This window comes from Astyanax mexicanus, chromosome 13 (genome assembly GCF_023375975.1).
Source record: "Astyanax mexicanus isolate ESR-SI-001 chromosome 13, AstMex3_surface, whole genome shotgun sequence".
Lineage (NCBI taxonomy): Eukaryota > Metazoa > Chordata > Actinopteri > Characiformes > Acestrorhamphidae > Astyanax > Astyanax mexicanus.
Genome location: NC_064420.1, coordinates 30,249,050 through 30,268,857, shown reverse-complemented (window position 1 = coordinate 30,268,857; position 19,808 = coordinate 30,249,050). Strand labels below are relative to the sequence as shown.

Genomic DNA, 19,808 nt, shown 5'->3' with positions numbered 1-19,808 from the left:
CAGTAAATTTTACATTTCATTTGGAAATCAAGGGATCAGAGTCTGGAAGAACAGTGGAGAAACAGTTCAAGTTGCTTGAGGTCTAGTGTGAAGTTTCTACAATCAGTGACTGTTTGTAGAGACACATCATCTGCTGGTGTTGATCCACTGTGTTATATCAAGTCCAAAGTCAGTGCAGCTTAAAATAAACCACTCTCTGTGTAGCAGAATAAGGCGCTGCTTCTATGATCGGAAGCTTGCTGGTTTGAAACCACGCAGTTCACGCAAGTCACGCAGTTCGCCATCAGCAGCCGGAGTCAGAGAGAGCCCAATTGGGCTTTCTCGATCTGGGTGGGTTAAATAGATTCTTAGGGTGATGTCGGGCAGCACAGGTATCTGTTGGCTGATGTATCAGAACCGAGTCGCTGCGCTTTCTTCCGAGTGCGCTGTGATGCTACTCGGTAATGCTACATCAGTGGCAGTTGGGAAAGAGGCAGTAGCTGATTTCACATGTATCGGAGGTGGCATGTGCTAGTCTTCACCCTTCTAGTGTTGGAGCTCTGCTAGGTGATAAAGAGAGTGCAGCTGAGTGGGTGGGACAATCAGAATAACAGCTACAATTGAGGGAAAAAAGGGGGATAAAGCAAGAAAAGATTTTTTTATTATTATTTTTTTTTTGAGTTTCTGAACACTGATATGCAGAATAAAAAGAGGATAATAAAACAGAGCAGAGAAACAGATTGATGGTTTCCACACGGAGCACTGAGGCTATGCAGAGTTCAATGAGTTCCTGGCATTGTGTCAAATCATGATACTTAAAGAACATGTTAATGTTTAATTCGCTTAAGCGTTTATTAATCGCTTCTGCATGACCATCAAAAACAACACACACACACACACACACACACAAAAGAGAAAGAACTTTTAGCACAGCTTTGGCTTTGTCTGATTATAATTTTTTAATGAGACTGGTCCACAATTTCATATATATAATACACATGATCAAATCAAACCCACTGTGATGTTCTTACATCTGCGTACGTAGGTCCTCTCAAAAGGGAGACTTGAATCTACTAGAACATCTTCTAGCACTAAACCTTTCTATATTAAGACTTTTGAAATATACTTCTGAAAAAAAGCAGCTCACACATAATTAAAAAAAAAAAAAAAAAAAAAAAAGAGGCCCCACTTTATATGAACGATCTCCTATAAGTGATCTACAGATTATCTACAGACCTTCAAAATGATCTACTATCTACTCCAACTATCAAACTGTTGGCAAATTGTAGATTATGGTTAGAGCCAAAAGAAAAAAAAGAAAAAAATTAATAAAGCTTAAGTGCTGGATTATTCTTTAGAAATATTACCTGCCCTTTTTGAAGGTTTATTGACAATTGGCAAATCGTCTGCTATGAGCAGTCCAAAGAAAGTGTCCCCACAAATAAATCAAAACAAATGCATAATCAGCTTTATGCATATCTACAACACTCTAGCACGGTTGCAACCCACTAAATGTGCAGCAGAAATGAGTACAAATCTTTAAGCAAAGACAATCGTGGCACCAAAAAGCGCAGAAAAAGGCACAGAGTGCTTCATCTTAGGCAAGAGCAGTACTGAACGAGCTAATGCTGACCTGGAGTCAGAACGCTTAAAGGCAATGGATACAGTTCCAGTAGAAAAGAAAAGAAAAAAAAAATAATAATACAAAATAAAATTATTTACATCAAGTGCCTAAGATTTGCATAATTAGCAATATGCACACCAAATATATATTACAAAGCTGTGAAATGGGTATAAAAAGAAATGACATTTTTCCAAAAAAAAAAAAAAAAAAAAAGTACCTCACTTCATTATTTTTGTCACTTCTTTACACAAAGCACAAAGAATTCCGGCACTCCTCAGCAAAACTGAATGGAAAAAGAAAGAGAAAGAGAGAAACACGAAGAAAGAGAGAGAGATGAGAGGATTAGCTGCATTAGCTGCTGACTCAAATAGTTATCTATTATCTCAAATAATTAGTGTTAATGATCTAACATGTCAACTTTTCAGATTTTTGATTTATATATCATTTTTATTATTGATATCTTAACATTTGCATAGTCCACATCTAATGCCCAAATAACCTTAATAATAAGCCAAGTAATATTACAATATTTGATAGGATGTGATCACACGTCGACAATATGCATTATAAAGCATACATGGGATACAGAAAGTATAATGATGTGCAGCAAAACCTGAATAAATATCATTTTATTATGCATTAAAGTATTTAAACAGCAGTTTTAGCAGTTTTGTGATATAACTCTTTTACTATATCACTCAGCTCTATATTAAAGCACATTATTACTGTTTTTTTGCACCGGATTATAAAGCGCTCTATCAATAAACGTCAATTTTTATACATAATGTGTCTCAGGACCAGGAGTGTCCTGTATTGTGCTGTTATTTTATCATCATATCAGTGGCATAAAATAATATTGAATTATTTAAATATCACAATAATTAAAATCTGTTTATTACAATAAATTATGTGTATTATGACAGACTTAGCTGTTAATAATCTGTATCTGTGGTTAAATATACTGATCTTAGTCCTCTCTACACACAAAAACATCCCCAACAACCCCACACTGGACATTGGCAAGACTGCCTCACTGATTAAATAAAAATCATCTGAATAAACTTAATTTTAAAAAACTACAGTATTATGCTGTTATTTCATCATTAAATCAGTGGCATAAAATAATATTTACGTCCTAAAATGACAATATTAAAACAGTATTTGTTTATTGAATGAAATACTGCATATTATGACAGACCTAGCTAATAAAATTCTGTATATGTGACTAGGAATACTGATCTTAGTCCTCTCTACACACCAAAAAATACATATTAGACATTAGTAGGATTGTCATGCTCATTAATGTAATCAGAAGCGCACACGCACACACGCACACACACACACACACACACACACACACACACACACACACACACACACACACACACACACACACACACACACAGCACTTCAATCCCACTGAGTAAATAGTGCCATCTTGTGGCCACACTGAGGCAATACAGTACAAACTCCAAGCACAACTTCATCTCACTCCATTACTGTCACTTTTGATTATTAACAAGCTGAGCTCGGAGGTCAGTCAGTCAGCGTAACTGTGCGTGGTCTGTGCAGTTCCAGCTGCTGTGTTGAGCAGGCTGGGAGGTGTAATGAAGCATGCTTACCTTCCACCGGTTGCCACAGTCGTTGCACAGCACAAAGGTGGTCATCGGTTCATCTGCGCTACGTGTCTGAACCTACGGGCAGCAGGAAAAACATGTTAACAACGTTAGCATTCTATCACAACAGGCCTGTGAAGCTAACACAGGCTGATATGCATGCTGGGACACACTCCTCCACTCGGGTTCAGGGGATTTGCGGCAGTCTCTGTGCTGCTGCTGGAACTCAGGGCCTGTGCTGACCTGCTCAGAGAGGAGTGTGTGAACGTGTGTCTTGTGTGCTGGAATGGTGGTGTGTTCACTGAAGGGTGATTTTAAGTCATGCCTGAAGATTAGACAGATATGCTATATATACAGACAAAAGTATTGGGACGTCTGCTCTCATTTACTGTTTCTTTCAAAATAAAAGTATTGACCACAAAATACAAATAAATAAAAGAGTAAAAATGTATTGACTGCCAAAAAAGATCGATTTCTACTAGAAATTTTGGAGCAACGCTGTGAGGATTTGACTGCATTCAGTGACAAAAGCATTAGAGAGGTCAGGATGATGGATGATAACTACTCTATCCCAGCATCATTCCAGAGAATGCTTGTTTTAAAATGTTCCTCAGCTTAAGACAGGAGCTTTATATCCCTTTAGGCCAGCGGTTCTCAAACTGTGGTACGCATACCACTGGTGGCACACAGAGAGCACCCCACGGTGGTACACCAGATGCACCAGATTTTTTTATTATTTGTTTTTATGCAAAACACATTTTTTCTTTAATTAAAACAGAATTATGATAGGTTCTAAACTTAAGAATTTGTCATTAATCTGTTAAAAAAAAAAAACGTTTTTAAAAGATACCATGTGAGCTACGCAGACACCTCACTTCAATATATATCAATATATATATATATATATATATACATATATATATATATATATGTATATATATATATATAAATAAAACGCTTGCAAACTATTTTTATGTACCTTTTTATTTACCATACGGTATACTCTATTATCATTATATCAGTGGCATAAAATTATCTTAAATCACCAAAGTATTGGCTATTGTAGTCATTAGTGAAACCACATATCATCCAAATTAAAAATAACTTAATTATCTACATTTGTGGCCAGATATGCTACTTCTAGTCTACGGTGCACAAATGTATGTGTGTGAATGTGTGTTTGTTCATCTGGCCTTATTTAAAGAATGTGTGATTGCTGAAGGTAAAACTAGCTATTTTTAAAAGTGTACTTTGTGTAGCTTTTACATATCTGTTCCAACCAGTTTAACAATTCAAATGCTTAAATTAAATGTTTTACACTTCATATAACTCATTCTGATATGATTGCTAGATCAAAATGTTAAGTTATGAAATAGAAGTTCTGTCATTTATGTTACATCAAGATTTTAACCTTTAAATATTTACAGCCATATGTCCACAATAAGAAAAAATAAATAAATGAGCTGCTCACTGAATGTATCTATTTTTTTTTTTATAGATCTGGGCTAAATCCAGTGAAATGTCTTTTAATATAGTGATAATATTTTTGCCATATTGACCAGCTCTGTAACTGGTTTACAAACTGTGGTGCACGTACCACTGGTGGCATGCAGAGCACCCCACCATTGTACGCCAAATGTGCTCGAATTTTTTTTGTTTTGTTTTTATGAAAAACACATTTTTTTCTTTAAATAAAACAGAATTATGATAGGTTCTAAACTTCAGGATTTGTCATGAGCCTATTAAAATACATTGCATTTTTAAAGATACCATGTGGGCTACGCAGACACCATACTTCCATATTATCTACAAGGCTTGCGAGCTGTTTTTAGTTTCGCACTTTCTGAGGAGCGTCGGTAGGTTAGCTCTCATGGTGTCTGAAGGTGGCAGAAGCTAGGAGCAATAATCCCAACTCCAGTAAATCAAACACACCTGTTGAGTGTTAGAAGAATAATTTATTTCTTGAATCAGCTGAAGCTAATTTAGGCACTGACTGCACTGCTAGCGTTAGCAAGCGCCAAAAAATTATCATTAGACGGTGTGTCGCAAGTTATCCAAGTTTGGGATTCACTTAAATTCACCTCTGTGGGACGAAAAAAGACCAAAGACCACAACATGTTGTGTGTTGTGAGATTCTCAGCAACAAGATCATGAAACCAGCGCATCTCATTTATAATTTTATTTCTAATTTTTATCCCATTTTCTCCCAATTTACACAGCCGATTAGGACTCCCCCTATCACTAGTGATGCCCAAACACCAGGAGGGTGAAGACTAGCACATGCCTCCTCTGATACATGTGAAGTAATTCGGTTCCGATACATCAGCTCACAGAAGGCCAACTGTGCTCTCTCAGGGCTCCTGTGGCAGATAGCAAGCTACATTAACAGGATTTAAACCGTCAAAGCATGTCTGGCAGGTCAGGGCAGCATTCTTTAACTGCCACAGCACAACAAACACAACAAACGTTCTGGGAAAAGAAACTAGGTCCTGTCCCATGACTTATGATAGACACAAAGTAAAAGACACTTAAAAAATTGGATGGACAAATTGATGCTACATTGATGCTATACTGTGCAACATGTCAGTGTAAAAGTGTTCAAAACTGTGTAAATGTAATATACACATGCCTGGGTATAGGTGCACTTCTTGCCCTTGCACTTTCCACAAATGAACATATCGGTCTCGGTGCCGCCCACTTTGGAGAGCTGATGTTCCCGAATGGATTCCTTAGTCAGAGCCTTTCTCATCTCTTTCAGCTCCGCACTTGCCATCTCCTACAATACACGCACACACACAAAACATAAATACACAAAAAAGAGCTGTAAGACCACACAACTTCTCTTAACATAATCTGAACTGCAGAGACAAGCCTGGACCTGAGAGACTCACCAGAACATTATTTTTGTAATCATGTCTGTAAGCCAGTGTTAACACACACACACACACACACACACACACACACACACCTCTGCCGTCATGGTGGCAATCCGTTCGGTAGATATGTTGCCACATAGAACATTGCGGCGCAGGTCAGGGTTCTTCTGGTCTTTAAGGTTGGAGATGCGGCTCCTCAGTCTCGTCTTATACTTCATATCAGTGGACTTAAACTCCTTATAGATATGTAAAGTCAAGTCAGTTAAGGAATCACTGATTCGCTACACATACCTTAAAACATGAAATGACGCTACCAGTGAAGAGAATATCAAAACTAGGGCTGTCAATGCTATGAGCTAAAGCATTGACACATACTATAAATTTGTAATCAGTAACGCGTAATTATTTTTTAACGCAATAATAGTTAATTAAATGACTAAAAAGCTCCAACATGAACAGACAACACAATGACAGAGAAGACAACCTCCGATGTGTGGTGTTCAGTTGTAATGCTCTGGAGCCGGTATCGGCTCAGACTTCCAGGTCCGACCATGCTGCTCCATGCTGGTTACACTCTGAGAGGGGTATTTGCAGCGTTCACTGCGCTCACTTAGCATAAGGGTCTCTTATAGGGACAGTGTACACATTACTGAATCAATCATGGGTATAAGTGTTTAGTTTAGGCGTATAAGAAAATCGCAACATTATGTTTTGCAATGTTGCTTTGATTCTTAAAAACAGTATAGATTTTATTTTCTTTTTATTTAATAATTATAATACTCTCTGTGTGAAATTTAATACCAAGAATCTAGAATGCATCATGGTGGTTTGTTCAAAAATGGTCTGGCTTCCTGTGGGATGACAGTCAATAATATATTATAAATCGTAATTAAATCCTGTATGAACAATACAATAAAATACAAAGCCCTTGTTAAAGTACTTACATGATGGATGTACAAAAGAAATCTGAAAATTTAGACTGAACAAGTTTGATTTAAAAGGATATAGTCTTCAATCTCTGCGGCCAATGTATCACAATCCGATCCAATATTTTTGTAATCATCTGTAAAAAAAAAAAAAAAAAAAAAAAGAGAGAGAAATGTTAAAAATAATAGCAGCTAGCAGATGTATGTTGCAGAACCACATGCACAGAACCAGTTCCAAATCTGCCATGTTAGGAATGGTACACAGAGTTGGACTGAACTCACCATCCGTCTGCAGGGCCGCAACCAGCAGCTCTCTGCACTTGGTTCGCACGCTGTCGGTGGTGACGGGAACAGGGGGAAAGGAGGTGAACTTGGGGGTTGTAGGAGTTGTAGGTGTGGTGGGAGTCTTTGGTGTTTCTGGTTTCTTGCTGGTATAAGAAGGACGGACATCTGCATTAACACTTTTATATCATCACAAATGCACATAGGACGATATATTACCTTAAAAATGACTGTCACAAACTCTAGAAAAGTATAATTTAACTTTCAATTAAAAATCATATTATGCGACTAATATAATGGTAATAACAGTTGATAACATAATAATAAAAGGCAATTACACCCTTTTAACTCTAGGATGACAGAAATTTCAGGACAGAGTACATCAGCTATTCTTCTTGCCTCCATGAACCATCAGAGGGCTAGCAGTCAACTCTCACTCTGTCTCCCTGTCTCTATCTCTCTCTCTATCAAGATTGTCAGGGCCCATGGAATTCTATCAATGAAGTGTGGAGCTACTTTGAGCTTGTTAATGGTGTAAAAATAGTGATTTCGATGCATGGACAGCACTATGCCCGTATCGCTAGCATTTTAAGGCTGTTGGGAGCATCAGCTAAAAGCGCTGTATTGCGGAATGAAGGTGAATTATTCGACAAAGGTTTGTACTCATCATCACGTTTCACTACACCCAAAGTCCATTTAACACATTTACGAGGCTCTGGCAGCTGAAGGCAAGCTACAGGGACGGAATTTGAACCAGCCATCTCCAGATCATAGTGGCAGAGCTTAGCTCGCTGGATTACTCGGAGCCCATATAAATTACAATATTAAAATTGGTTTCGGTCAGAAACAAGAAGCTCACACCTGTCACTAGACCCAGGACTGTCTTTAGACGATGTTGTTGATGATGATGTAGATGATTGAAGTGAGGGTCCTCCCTTGTTCTTCTCTTCTGACTTGCCCTCAGCACCATCTAGAAGAGGAGAAGCAAGGATTCAACAAAAGTACACTATTCTCCCTTTATCTCAAATGCATTTTTTTTTTTTTTTTTTTTTTAAGGTTACAAAATATTTATAAAAAATTTAAGCAGGACTGGTACGTTTTATTACTTCTAAGTAACGCATTTCAGCTATTAATAACAAAAAAATATGGTTAAGAGTTTAGTGACTCTTTAAGGATCTCCTATTAATACTTTCTATCCTCATTAGCTTACCAATGTAAAGTGAATTGATGTAAGCTAACAAATGATCTGTGAGCACATGCAATTCGGATGCTAATTGGGGCATATGTATGTCAGTCCTGCAACTTCAGACACTAAACATATCTTTTCTGATCAATTATATTTGGGTTTAAAGGAAAATTATTTAAATTGACTTTTTTTTTTTTAATTGGCTGTGCTTAACTCCTTGTACACTGTATTCAGGTCATTTTATAGACACTAATATAAAATCATGTGGATCTAGTGATCATTTATAGTAAATTCTGCATTAATAACATGATTAAAAACAGAGTAATTGACCTAGGTTTCAAAAGATTAAGTCAATAGTGTAGAATAGTGTACCAAGCAGCTTCTTCCAAGCTTTGATGAGCGATTTGGCCAGAGACTGCACCTCGTCATCTGAGCTCTGCTTCCTCACTGCATTCACGGACATGCCAATCCGCGTGGACTAAAGAAAAATAGAAAAGACATAAGATATTAGAATATAATAAGAGTAAAACATATGTATGTTTTAGAGCACATCACTAATTCCACTGTAGCAGAAATAACTAAATACATGTTGGTGGTTAGCCTCTCACCCTCTATACACTTTTATTAACACAGGACCATTCTGCATTCACATCAATTTTACACTCTTCCAAAATCCAACACCAAAAACAACAACTCCTAAAGTGTCGTAAAAATGCTCTCATTCCCCAAGCTGGCATAAATAAATTCCCAAATTACCACACAGCTAAAACCGTCTCATCCAGCACCGTTTTAGTACCAGCAGCTGTTAAATAAATACGATTTTGGCTTTTAAATTCGATTAGCCAAGTGATCCAATTTGGATCTTTGGATTAGATTACCCTAAAGTTGAGGACACAATAACTTTTCAAATGTGATTCTTCTGAGCTAAAATTAGATCACATAATAACAAAGGTTGACAAATCTTGTTTTTCAAATCTGAAAAGCAGCAGCTGATTTGGTGTGCTCACAAACAAAAAGCAAACTGTGATGCTAGGAATTTTTAATGGTGCATATCGTCCCTGTCCAATGAAAAACACTTATCCCCATTTTTAGTTTACTACATAATTTGAGAAGACAAACTGTCCCTTATACGGTGCCAAAAGTTTTGGATGAACGGACCAATAGGAACGTGTCATAGACCTGGAATAAACTCTTTTTACCTTGACTTCCATTGAAAGATTACAAGGTTTTTTCTCTCTCCTATAAAGTTGCTGTTTTGGAGATACTTATTTTTCATTGGACAGCGACGATATATGCTCACAAACTAGAATAATAATAATATAAAAATAGTAGTACACACACCACAAAAAATAGTTTTTTTTTTTAGAATTCTGAAGAAAGTTAATAAAAAAAAAACTGTACAACAGAAAGGAGGTTTAAGCATCATGTTGGTCCTTCTCTAGCCTGGATCTGAGTGGAGATATGGGATCCATAAAAGACCAGGGAGGCCAAGGAAGTGTTGCAATCTCTGGTGGAGACATGTCTAGGAAACCATTGCTGTGTGTGGGTGAGCATTAACTTGCTGAATAATGTGAGATAAATGCCCTGAAAAAAATATTTCAAGTATACACTACTCCGACAAAATTAAAATTACATTTTATTATGGCATACAATACAATACAATCCCTAACTGAGATCTTAAATCTAGATAAAAAAAAAAAGATTTGTAACAGAAGTCCATGATCCAGAATGCTGTGATACTAATAATGCACTCAAAATATCTCCATATATCCAGGATTAAAGTAAAATGAAGGATACTGGGCAGACATAATCTGTCTGTAGTAGATATTAAATACATAGTGGTTAAGAGGTACACTGACCTCTGAGAGACCTTTTTAGAGCAGCGGGGGAAGCATTTTTACGCCCTCATTGTCTAATTAGACGCATTGTCTAATTAGGCCACACCTGTAAGCATTTACACATCATTTACAGCCTGAGACTTTTTAAACTGGTTTAGATACTGGAGTAAAAAGAGCCTCTTTAGGGAATTCAAGTAGGTGATTTACTGTTTGTGCCAAAAGAGGTACTGCAAAGCTTATTACTTGGCCCTGTTTCATTTTGCTAATTAACACAAACTCATTCAGTACTACAATACAAATAAAACAGACAGAAATTTATTCCAATCTTTTATCTTACTTGATAACGGAAGTGAGAAGTCAGAATCGTAAAAAAACAACTGAAAAGTCACAGAAGCCACAAAAAAGGAAATGCAAGTCAAAAAGCATTCTGAGAGAACTGCAGACAATCTGTCGTGGAAAAAGGTACAGACTTTATACAGAACCACTACACTGATTAAACGATCATTCACGTCACTAGACACAACAACAACGAGAGGAAAAAAAAAACCTCACTGTAAATAGCAGCAACAAGATTATGCAAGTGTAGTGCAGGTGTTGTTCTCAATGTCTCACAAAATTTAGCCAAATGTATACATTCAAATGAGCTTCTAATACTTAACACCAGATTTTATTTTTTTTTGCTCACTTGTACAGTCAGTGTGCTTATCAGACATAGCTGCGTTATCAGATGTAGCTTCAGTTCTGGCCTTCCTTATTACAATCCTAAAATTGTAATATGATATTTTTCAGTCTATCTGTTCTCAATAACTCAACCCACCCCCACAAAGAACTTAATGTAGTTGTCTGTGTACTATAAATTCACTACTTTTAGTTCATTTGGGCACTGAGCAAACAACATTGTGGGATCTTTCTCGTTTTTTTTTTTTTTTGGCTCATGGCAATGATTATACTGTCAGAGGAACAACAGACCACCTGGCGGTTCCTGCCCCCTATTTTAACAATGGGTGCAATGGATTCACACCAACCACAGGCTGCCCACGTTACAGCCCATTTAAGGCACCACCATAATATACCAATAATCAGGAATTCCATTGCGCTCACATACCTTCACAAAATTCTCACATTAAAAATCATTCAAATGCACTATGTAATGTTTATGTTAAGAACAAACCCTATATTGTGCTTGTTTCTGATGCAGAACATCTTCATCTGCTAAAAGTGCAAAATGTTTTTTATTTTGAATGGGCACCACATTACACCTTGTCCTTACAACAAACACAATCGACCGTCCTTGAAAAGGCAAAGCACTACAGTAAGCTGTTTTTGCAGCATTACAAGCTGTTTTTCAAGGACTATGGAAAAATAACTGGCTATTGTCACCTCAAAAAAAAACCTAACCATATTTTTCTGACTATAATACACATCTGATTATAAGGCACATTAAGCGACACTAGGAAGGATGCCTACATCGAAGTGAGCAAGGGTGTCACCATGTGTAGCCCTTCTAATGGGTAAGCAAAAATATAATTCTTTTAAAAAATAAGAAAAAATAAAAAGTCAAACGAGCGCTGTATATTAATCTACACACATTTGTCTCCTGAAAACTGTAAGTAAAGCGCTTCCGATTATTTACAGTAAGTTTAGATCTCCAATGTCTAAGGGTTAGTTTCCAGTAAAGTTTCTTCAGCACTAAGGCTGAGTGCAGCAGCATTAGCAGCACCATTAATCGCAGCACTAGCAGGACTAAAAGCCACCCGATAAAGGTAGACTAAGGAACCCTGAGTGTTCCAGTAACCCCATTGCGCTATCAGCTAACGGTTCATCCACCATAGCTTGTTTTAACACACAGATTACAGTTAAATATACTCGCCTTTTAACAGCAAAAGAGCCAGCGCTGCGGTTAGCGGCTTATGCTAATGCTGATCAGTGCTAGAGAAATTTCACTAATAACTCACCCTTATATCGCTGGACTTCAGTGGAGTATCTTTACTGCTCCTTGATGCCTGACTGATAAAATTACCGTATTTTTCGGACTATAAGGCGCACTTAAAAACTTTTAATTTTCACAAAAATTGACAGTGCGTCTTATAATACGGTGCGCCTTTTGTATGGATTTTACTCGTCAGGTTGTAAGGAGCAGTAAACACACACTCCGTGCAGCGTTATAGAGAGTTTCAGTGCTATACAGAGTCCAGAGCCGTGCAGCTCCGAGGCTGAGCAGCAATAGCATTAGCTAGATGCTAACCGCTAAGCTAGCTAGCTTATTCACTGAGATCAGTATTATCTAAATTTGACTCGTCAGGTTGTAAGGAGCAGTAAACACACACTCCGTGCAGCGTTATACAGAGTTTCAGTGCTATACAGAGTCCAGAGCCGTGCAGCTCCGAGGCTGGACCAGCAAATAGCATTAGCTAGCTTATTCACTGTTCAGAGATCAGTATTATCTAAATTTAGCACTTTTAATACTGCTGGAGCAGTATTATTAGAGTTAGATGCTAATCGCTAAGCGTTCACCGTTCAGAGGTGAGTTATCGGCCTGTAAGTCTGTGCTGCTTTGCCTGGCTAGCATTAGCTAGATGCTAAGCGCTAACTCTCTCAGAGGTGAGTTTTATCAGCCTGTAATCTGCTTGTTTACCGTGTTAAAACAAGCTACGGGGGACGAATCGCTAGCTAATATCTCACTGTCTTACCAGAACACGCAGGATTACTCAGTGTAACGCTGTCGTTTAAGTTTGGGTTAACTTTACTAGTTTAGGTGACTAGCTAGCGTGCTAGCGGATAGCTATGCTAACGCTGGTGCAGCAAGCCTTAGTGGACATCTGGAAATCTAAGCTTACTGTAAATAAACTGAAGCACGTTACTCACCCAAATAAACAGTTTTCAGGAGAGGAATCTGTGTAGATTAATATCCAGCACTCGTTTGACTTTGAAAGAGCTAGATTTGTATACTGAGACGCTCCACCGGCAAGCGACCACCCCCGGTGGGGGAAGGGAAACATGGCGCCACCCCTGTTCACTTTGATATAGGCACCCTTTCTAGTGTCACTTAACGCGCCTTATAATGCGATGCGCCCTATGTATGGAAAAATAGCAGAAAATAGGCGTTCTTTGATAGTGCGTCTTATAATACGGTGCGCCTTATAGTCCGAAAAATACGGTAATATATATGAGGGGCACCGAGTGGTCCAGCGGTCTAAAGCGCTGCCACTATGAGCAGGAGATTGCAGGTTCGAACCCCCGCTCATGCAGCTTTGCCATCAGCTGCCGGTGCTCAGAGGGAGCACAACTGGACTTGCTTCCTCTGGGTGGGTAGATGGCGCTCTCTTCCCACATCACTCCTAGGGTGATGTCCACAGCACAGGGCGTCTGTGAGCTGATGTATCAGAACCAAGTAGCGCTGGCTGTGCTGCATCAGCAGCAGCTCGAAAAGAAGCGGTGGCTGACTTCACATGTATCGGAGAAAGCATGTGCTACTTTTCACCCTCCTGGTGTGTTGGGGCATTACTAGAGATAGGGGGAGTCCTGATGAGTGGGTTGGGTAATTGGCCGTGTACATTGGGAAGAAAATGGGAAAAATTTAAAATAAAAAAAAAAAATAAAAAAAATCATATACATGGCGCACCTGATTATAAGTTGATTTTTGGAAAATTTAAAGGATTTTAAGTGCGCCTTATAGTCCAAACAAAACGTTATATATGGTTATATATGTTATATATATTCTATATTCCACAGCCAACTGTCAGTGCTATTATAACAAGTGGAAGCGACTGGAAACAAAAGCAACTTACTCCATCAACGTAAAATGAAAAGAGAGGACGGTCAGCAAATCCTGAGGCATAGATCACTAACTTTCTGCACAGTCAATCACAACAGACCTCCAAACTTCATGTAGCCTTCAGATTATCTCAAGGACAGTGGATGGAGAGCTTCATAGAATGGGTTTTCATGGCCGAGCGGCTGCATCCAAAACATATTTGTCAATAAAAATGTCCTATTTTTATGTCAAGGCCTGAAGTGATTCTCCACATCCTAAAAAGTTGTTGTGTGATATGAAGTAGACTGCATTTAATATGTTAAAGTGGACTGAACTACCTGCAGGGTCTCCAGTGACATTTTCATGTTCTTCAGTTCCTTCAGCAAGTCTAAGGCACCATCCTGGATGTAAAGGAAGAAAAGAGGGAGAAAGAATTAACTTAGAAAGCAAAGTTTTTGCAATAACAATATCCTTGGCAATAGTATAAATATAACAGTTTTATACACTGAGCAGAAACATTTTATTTCTTAAGCAGGGTCTATGCAGATAACGATAATTACATTATTTACTTAGCGAACAATAAATGGACATGACCTCAATAATATTTGATCACAGTGATATTGTCATATTACAGCACTTCCATGCTTCCCTCTCCCCTGACAATTTTTATGGGGACGCGGATTTCATTTTCCAGCAGGACTTGGCACACTGCCCACACTGCCAAAACTACCAATTGGTCTTATATAATGTTCTATTTTTCTGAGACACTTTTTTGGGGGGGTTTATTGGCTGATTAAGACATAATAAACCATAATAAATAATCAAAAATAAAAGAAAGAAACACTTAAAATATATCACTCTGTGATACATCTATACAATATGAGTTTCTCATTTTGAACTAAATTACTGCAATAAAGTAACTTTTTAATGATATTCTAATTTTTTAGATGCACTAGTATAGAGCACACCCCTACACAGTGTGTCCACAGCAGTCAGACAGGAGAGAAAATTGGAGAAGGACCAGTTTGCCAGCTCATCAGCTCCAACAGCACGAAAACACACACACACACACACACACACACACACACACACACACACACACACACACACACACACACACACACACACACAAACACAACAGGAACGGAGAGAGTCGGTTATTCAAACCGCGTCCGTTCAAAATTCACCGGCGAGGCAGTGACGGTGTTTTGGTAATTAGCTTGGCTAAGCTAACTAACTAGCCATTTAGCTAGTTAGTGGTTTAATTGACAGCGGCGTCCTCTCATACGGGACCTCGAGCTGATTAATGGACGGTTTGCTGGTTTGCTAAACGAACACATTCACCGCTCTCAGTTCAGTCAGGAAGTCAGGAACCTCAAATGTAGGTTAGCTAATCAATGTTAACTAACTAGTTAACAAACAGAGCGGAGGGTAAAAGTGGGACTCGGTAAAGGGCGGATTCCGGTGCTACCCTAATGTATATAACACTATAAAAGGTAAAAATATAGGGTTTAAAATAAAGGTTAGGCTAAACTGTTTTTTTTCAGGTAAGTTAAAAGTTAACGTGACAGACTTAGCTAGCTGATTAAAAACAACTGTATTTTTCTTATAGTGTATTATTATTTTAATTTTTTTAATCACCATTTACAGTTTTGTGTTAACTTTTGTGTTATAATAATGCTGTTTTCTGTCAGTAATGCACACAAAGGAAGACTTTAATATTATAACATAAAATCTATATTAACATTAAATCCAATTAAATAGGTGAATACTTTATGTCTATTGGCTTGGAAGCCATCACAAGCCATCCCTAGACACTAAAATGAACTAAATCACATAAAATAAGCCAAAAAAAAGTTTAATTAGCCTTTTTGGCTCTAGTGTTTTTTTTGTTGTTGTTGTTGTTCAGTGCAGTGGGCAGGACTATGCTATTGTTTCATTGGCTTATAAACTTTTTCATTGGCTCATTCATACTCTATTTTGATTGACAAAAGGTCTCAATTAACTTCGTGTTATGTGCAAGAAAACATTTAAAAACATTAGAAAATTCATGGTGTCCATTGTAATGGACGCAGGGTTTAAAACGTTAATGCACCCAAGGAAAACGGAATTATTATAAAATACAAACGCATTAAATAGTAAAATATGTGGGTGGACGCATGCGCAGTGCCGTTAAGAAGCACATATCGAGGGGTAACATTACCATAACTCGACAGAACACCGGCAATAGCGCTGTGTATCAATCTTGATAGTTACTCAACTAAACAATATTACATAAGAAGGTTAGCTAACTAACTATTTAGTTTAAAAAAAAGACTAATAAATAATAAAAAACGGAGATAATGGGGAAAGCTCTAAAGATTCATTAATTAGAGCTAGGTAATTTACCCACTATTATGTTTTTTTGCCGGATAAATTTTTTTACCGAGTGGCGGTAAAAGCCTCGGTAACACCTCTTCCGTTAACTTTACCGCCAAACATGTCCTTTACTCTACTTAGCTAAAGAGAAAGCGTTAGGTAGCGTTATGTTAGATATGTTGAATTATGGGGGGCTGTGCTGAGGTCCTCCACGCCTCCTGCCTGCTCTCCAGCGTCCACCGTAAAAGCCCTAACCCCGGGGCATTCACTCTGGAGTGGAAAGCTAACAGTGGCTCACTGAGAGTGGTGGAAGACATTTTCAGAAACGATAACTAGCTAACGCTAGGTTAGCTAACCAAGCTATTTATACACAAGTACGTTTTCGCAAGTTTCCAGAAATTTCGTCCATAAGTAAGCCAGGTTAGCTAACCCCTAGCTGGCTAAAAGTGCAGCACGCTCCAGTCCAGTCCAGCGTCCCTGTCTACCTGCTCCTCTCTCCGCCGCCGGACCGACCCACACTCACCGTGTTTTCCTTCTGCACCATTTTGTCCAGCTTCTTCGCGATGCGCTCCACTTCTTGGTCTTTCACCATCTTTAAAAGCTCCCCTGTCTGCTGCAGCCTAAGCTCGTAACGTTAACTCCATTTAAAGTGTCACTAAGGAAACACGCCCGTGTTTTTCTCTCTCGCTCTCGGTGTCTGAATGAGTTGAATCCACAGCCTTTTTCGCAGGGCTCGTCTGTTGTGGTTTGGAGAATTGTGGGAAATGTAGTTCCAGAGCCAGCAGAGCTGTTTAACCCTTTCTGACCCTGCGTATATTGCAGTGAATGGACATCATTTTTGTGTTGGTGTTTTTTCTTTCTTTTTTTTTTTTTTTACATTTTGATTGACACAACACTGATTGAGAGGTGTTGTCCATCAGAATCAACCTTTACCAGCCAATCAAACAGCAGCGTAGCCCCGCCCACTGCACTGAAAAAAAAAACACTCCAGCCAAACAGACACAGTGACAGTTCTGCTTTAAAAAAATTTGATCTGATTTAGAACACTTTTTTATCATGTCTCAAGTTTATTTTACTGCTTAAGGATAGTTTGAGATTTTTTTTGTTTTTGTTGTAACTTAGTTTTTTTCTTTATTTTGTGGCACCATACCTGTCAAGTTTTGGATTTAAATATAAGGGAATTTTCCTGCTGCCCGCTTCGAGCCATCCCACCAGACCAACCGAGGTTCAGTATCATAGTATCATGATATAGTATGTAGTAATTATTATTATATTAATTATTATATTATATACACAAATATATAGTATTTTTTTATTTTAATATACTTTTGTTGTGATGATCAATGGTATTTTCCGCAGTCAGAAGAAGGTATATATGACATTATACATATGTGCATAGTATATATGAGTATGTATCATCATAGTGTGGTGTTTTTTGGTAGGAATGCCATCTCTTTCCTTACATCTATCCATCTCTCTGATTTGTTGTTCCAGGGTTGTTTCGGCTGTCAGCACTTCCAGCTGCCTGGGAGGCAGTTTGGAGAGACACAGGAATTTTCTGTTTTAATTTTTTTATTATAATATAATATGGTAAATTTACGGGAAAATAGGGTTAAATATGGTAGTTTCCCGGCCAATACAAGAGACTTGACAAGTATGAGTAGCACCACAAGTAGTATGTCAGACAACTCTAGAGGTAATAGGGTTGCTAGTTCAATTCCTGCTCTGATTCATGTCTGTGAGGAGTTGGGATGTGTTCTCCCTGTGTCTCCAGCTGACTCCCAAACAATGTATAGGGTAGGTAAGCTCTGTACTCACTGTGACCCTGACCTGGAAGAAACATATAAGACGATAAGATAGATGGATGGAGTTTTAGGTGCATTACAGACAGAAAAAAATATATATTTTATATTTTTCCATTATCAGGTTTTGTTGCTTCTCATTTTGCTCGTTTGTGTATCATTAAATGTAGAAAAAAATCCCAAAATCATTTTTGGTAGGCCACCAGAGTTGTTATTTATTTTATTTTTTTATTGTTTGGTTAACCCATATGGGCCCATGTTTAATCCCCCTGCTCCCATTCTTGAACCCTGATGTGCATCCATATTTAGGCACCCCATAGAACCTGTGAACAACTTTTCTTGTTCCTAGGGAGCTCCCCATTCAGACCTCACTTGGGGCAAGTTTTCTGGGGTATATTAATATGACTACTGCTATTACTGTTAATAATGTGATAATGTGATATTTGCTTTATATCTGTTGTCTTTTAACTCAAAATATTTTAAACAAATAGTTTGCTCTACTATTTAATCTAACTGACTTATTTATTTATTTATTTATCCATACTCAAAGAACTCTTGCAATGGACTGGTGGTGCCCTGTCCTGGGGTTATTCCAACCGTGTGCTTATTATTACCCTAGTGACTCTGGGTAGGCTCGGGATCCAGCATGACCATGACCCTGACCATGAAGGCGGGAAGACCACCCAAGGGTATATTTAAAAAGAATGGGCAGTCACACATTTCTGAAACAATTAATAATTACCACACAAAACATATAAATGCATATAAATAAATATTTTGTTTAAAGCTTTCTAATTATATTATTAGTGCATTATGGTAATCATACCACAATCTTATCAATTCTTGTAAAGATTATGAGTGCTGCACTTTGGCCTGCTTACCAGATGAGGGCATTCTTGTACAGCTGTTTGCTCAGCAACCTGTTGATGCCTTTTTCCAATGCTCAGGCAGCTTAAATGAGATTGGACTTCCTTTCCCTTTGGGTCATTGCTTTTGATTAATGGATGTGCCTGTTTTTGTGTGGTGACCTGAGGTGCTGAGGTTGGACCTGTGACTTTTACGCTTGGCCTGAAGCCAAAAGGTACAGCAGAGGGGGTCTTTCAGCAACAACAGGCCAATAGAATTTCTGTTGTGCAGAACTCAATGCCAACTCAATAACACTAATGGATTGATTAAATGATTGATACTAAACACTGAACACTTTTTAAGCATACTTATTATGTAATGTTGTTGTTACTCTTACTAGAGGTCAACTAACAGGCCATTCCCTGCTGTTGTCAGTGTTGTGTACGGTAGCTGCAGAACATACTGTGTGTTCAGCAGCATTGTGCTGTTTACGTTTCCCAAGGGCATAGTTGAAGTGTCAGCAGCTCGGGGCCCCCACAGTCACCGTACTACGTACGCCCCCATTATTTGCAGCCTGTGTACATTGTGAGGTGATGATGCCTGTACTGTTTAAGGGTGGTGGCGTGGTGTGCTGCACAGCGTAGGAAACCCCACCTCAGCCGTCAGTGTGTTTGCAGGGGGAAAGTCCCCCTTAGCTCAGGCACCACTCACGCGTACAGGA

General features: G+C 38.3%; 1 protein-coding gene across 1 annotated transcript; it reads right to left on the bottom strand.

Moving 5' to 3' along the window:
• Positions 1–919: 919 nt before the first annotated feature.
• tcea2 (transcription elongation factor A (SII), 2) lies at positions 920–17,201 on the bottom strand. Its single transcript, XM_007250763.4, has 10 exons — positions 16,963–17,201; positions 14,420–14,482; positions 8,862–8,967; positions 8,165–8,273; positions 7,304–7,449; positions 7,102–7,158; positions 6,188–6,342; positions 5,849–5,995; positions 3,226–3,297; positions 920–1,886 (listed from the first exon to the last, which is right to left on the bottom strand). Exons 1-10 carry the CDS (start codon positions 17,029–17,031, stop codon positions 1,878–1,880), a joined length of 933 nt encoding a protein of 310 aa, XP_007250825.1. The 5' UTR covers positions 17,032–17,201; the 3' UTR covers positions 920–1,877.
• Positions 17,202–19,808: the final 2,607 nt, after the last annotated feature.

What these genes read in the sequence shown, in the direction of transcription:
- tcea2 (XM_007250763.4), bottom strand. Translation starts at nt 17,031, where the DNA reads ATGGTGAAAGACCAAGAAGTGGAGCGCATCGCGAAGAAGCTGGACAAA. An exon ending in AGCTTGGAAGAAGCTGCTTG is followed by an intron (nt 8,274 to 8,861) that starts GTACACTATTCT and finishes CTCCTCTTCTAG; the next exon opens with ATGGTGCTGAGGGCAAGTCA. An exon ending in GGCCGCAGAGATTGAAGACT is followed by an intron (nt 6,343 to 7,101) that starts ATATCCTTTTAA and finishes ACTTGACTTTAC; the next exon opens with ATATCTATAAGGAGTTTAAG.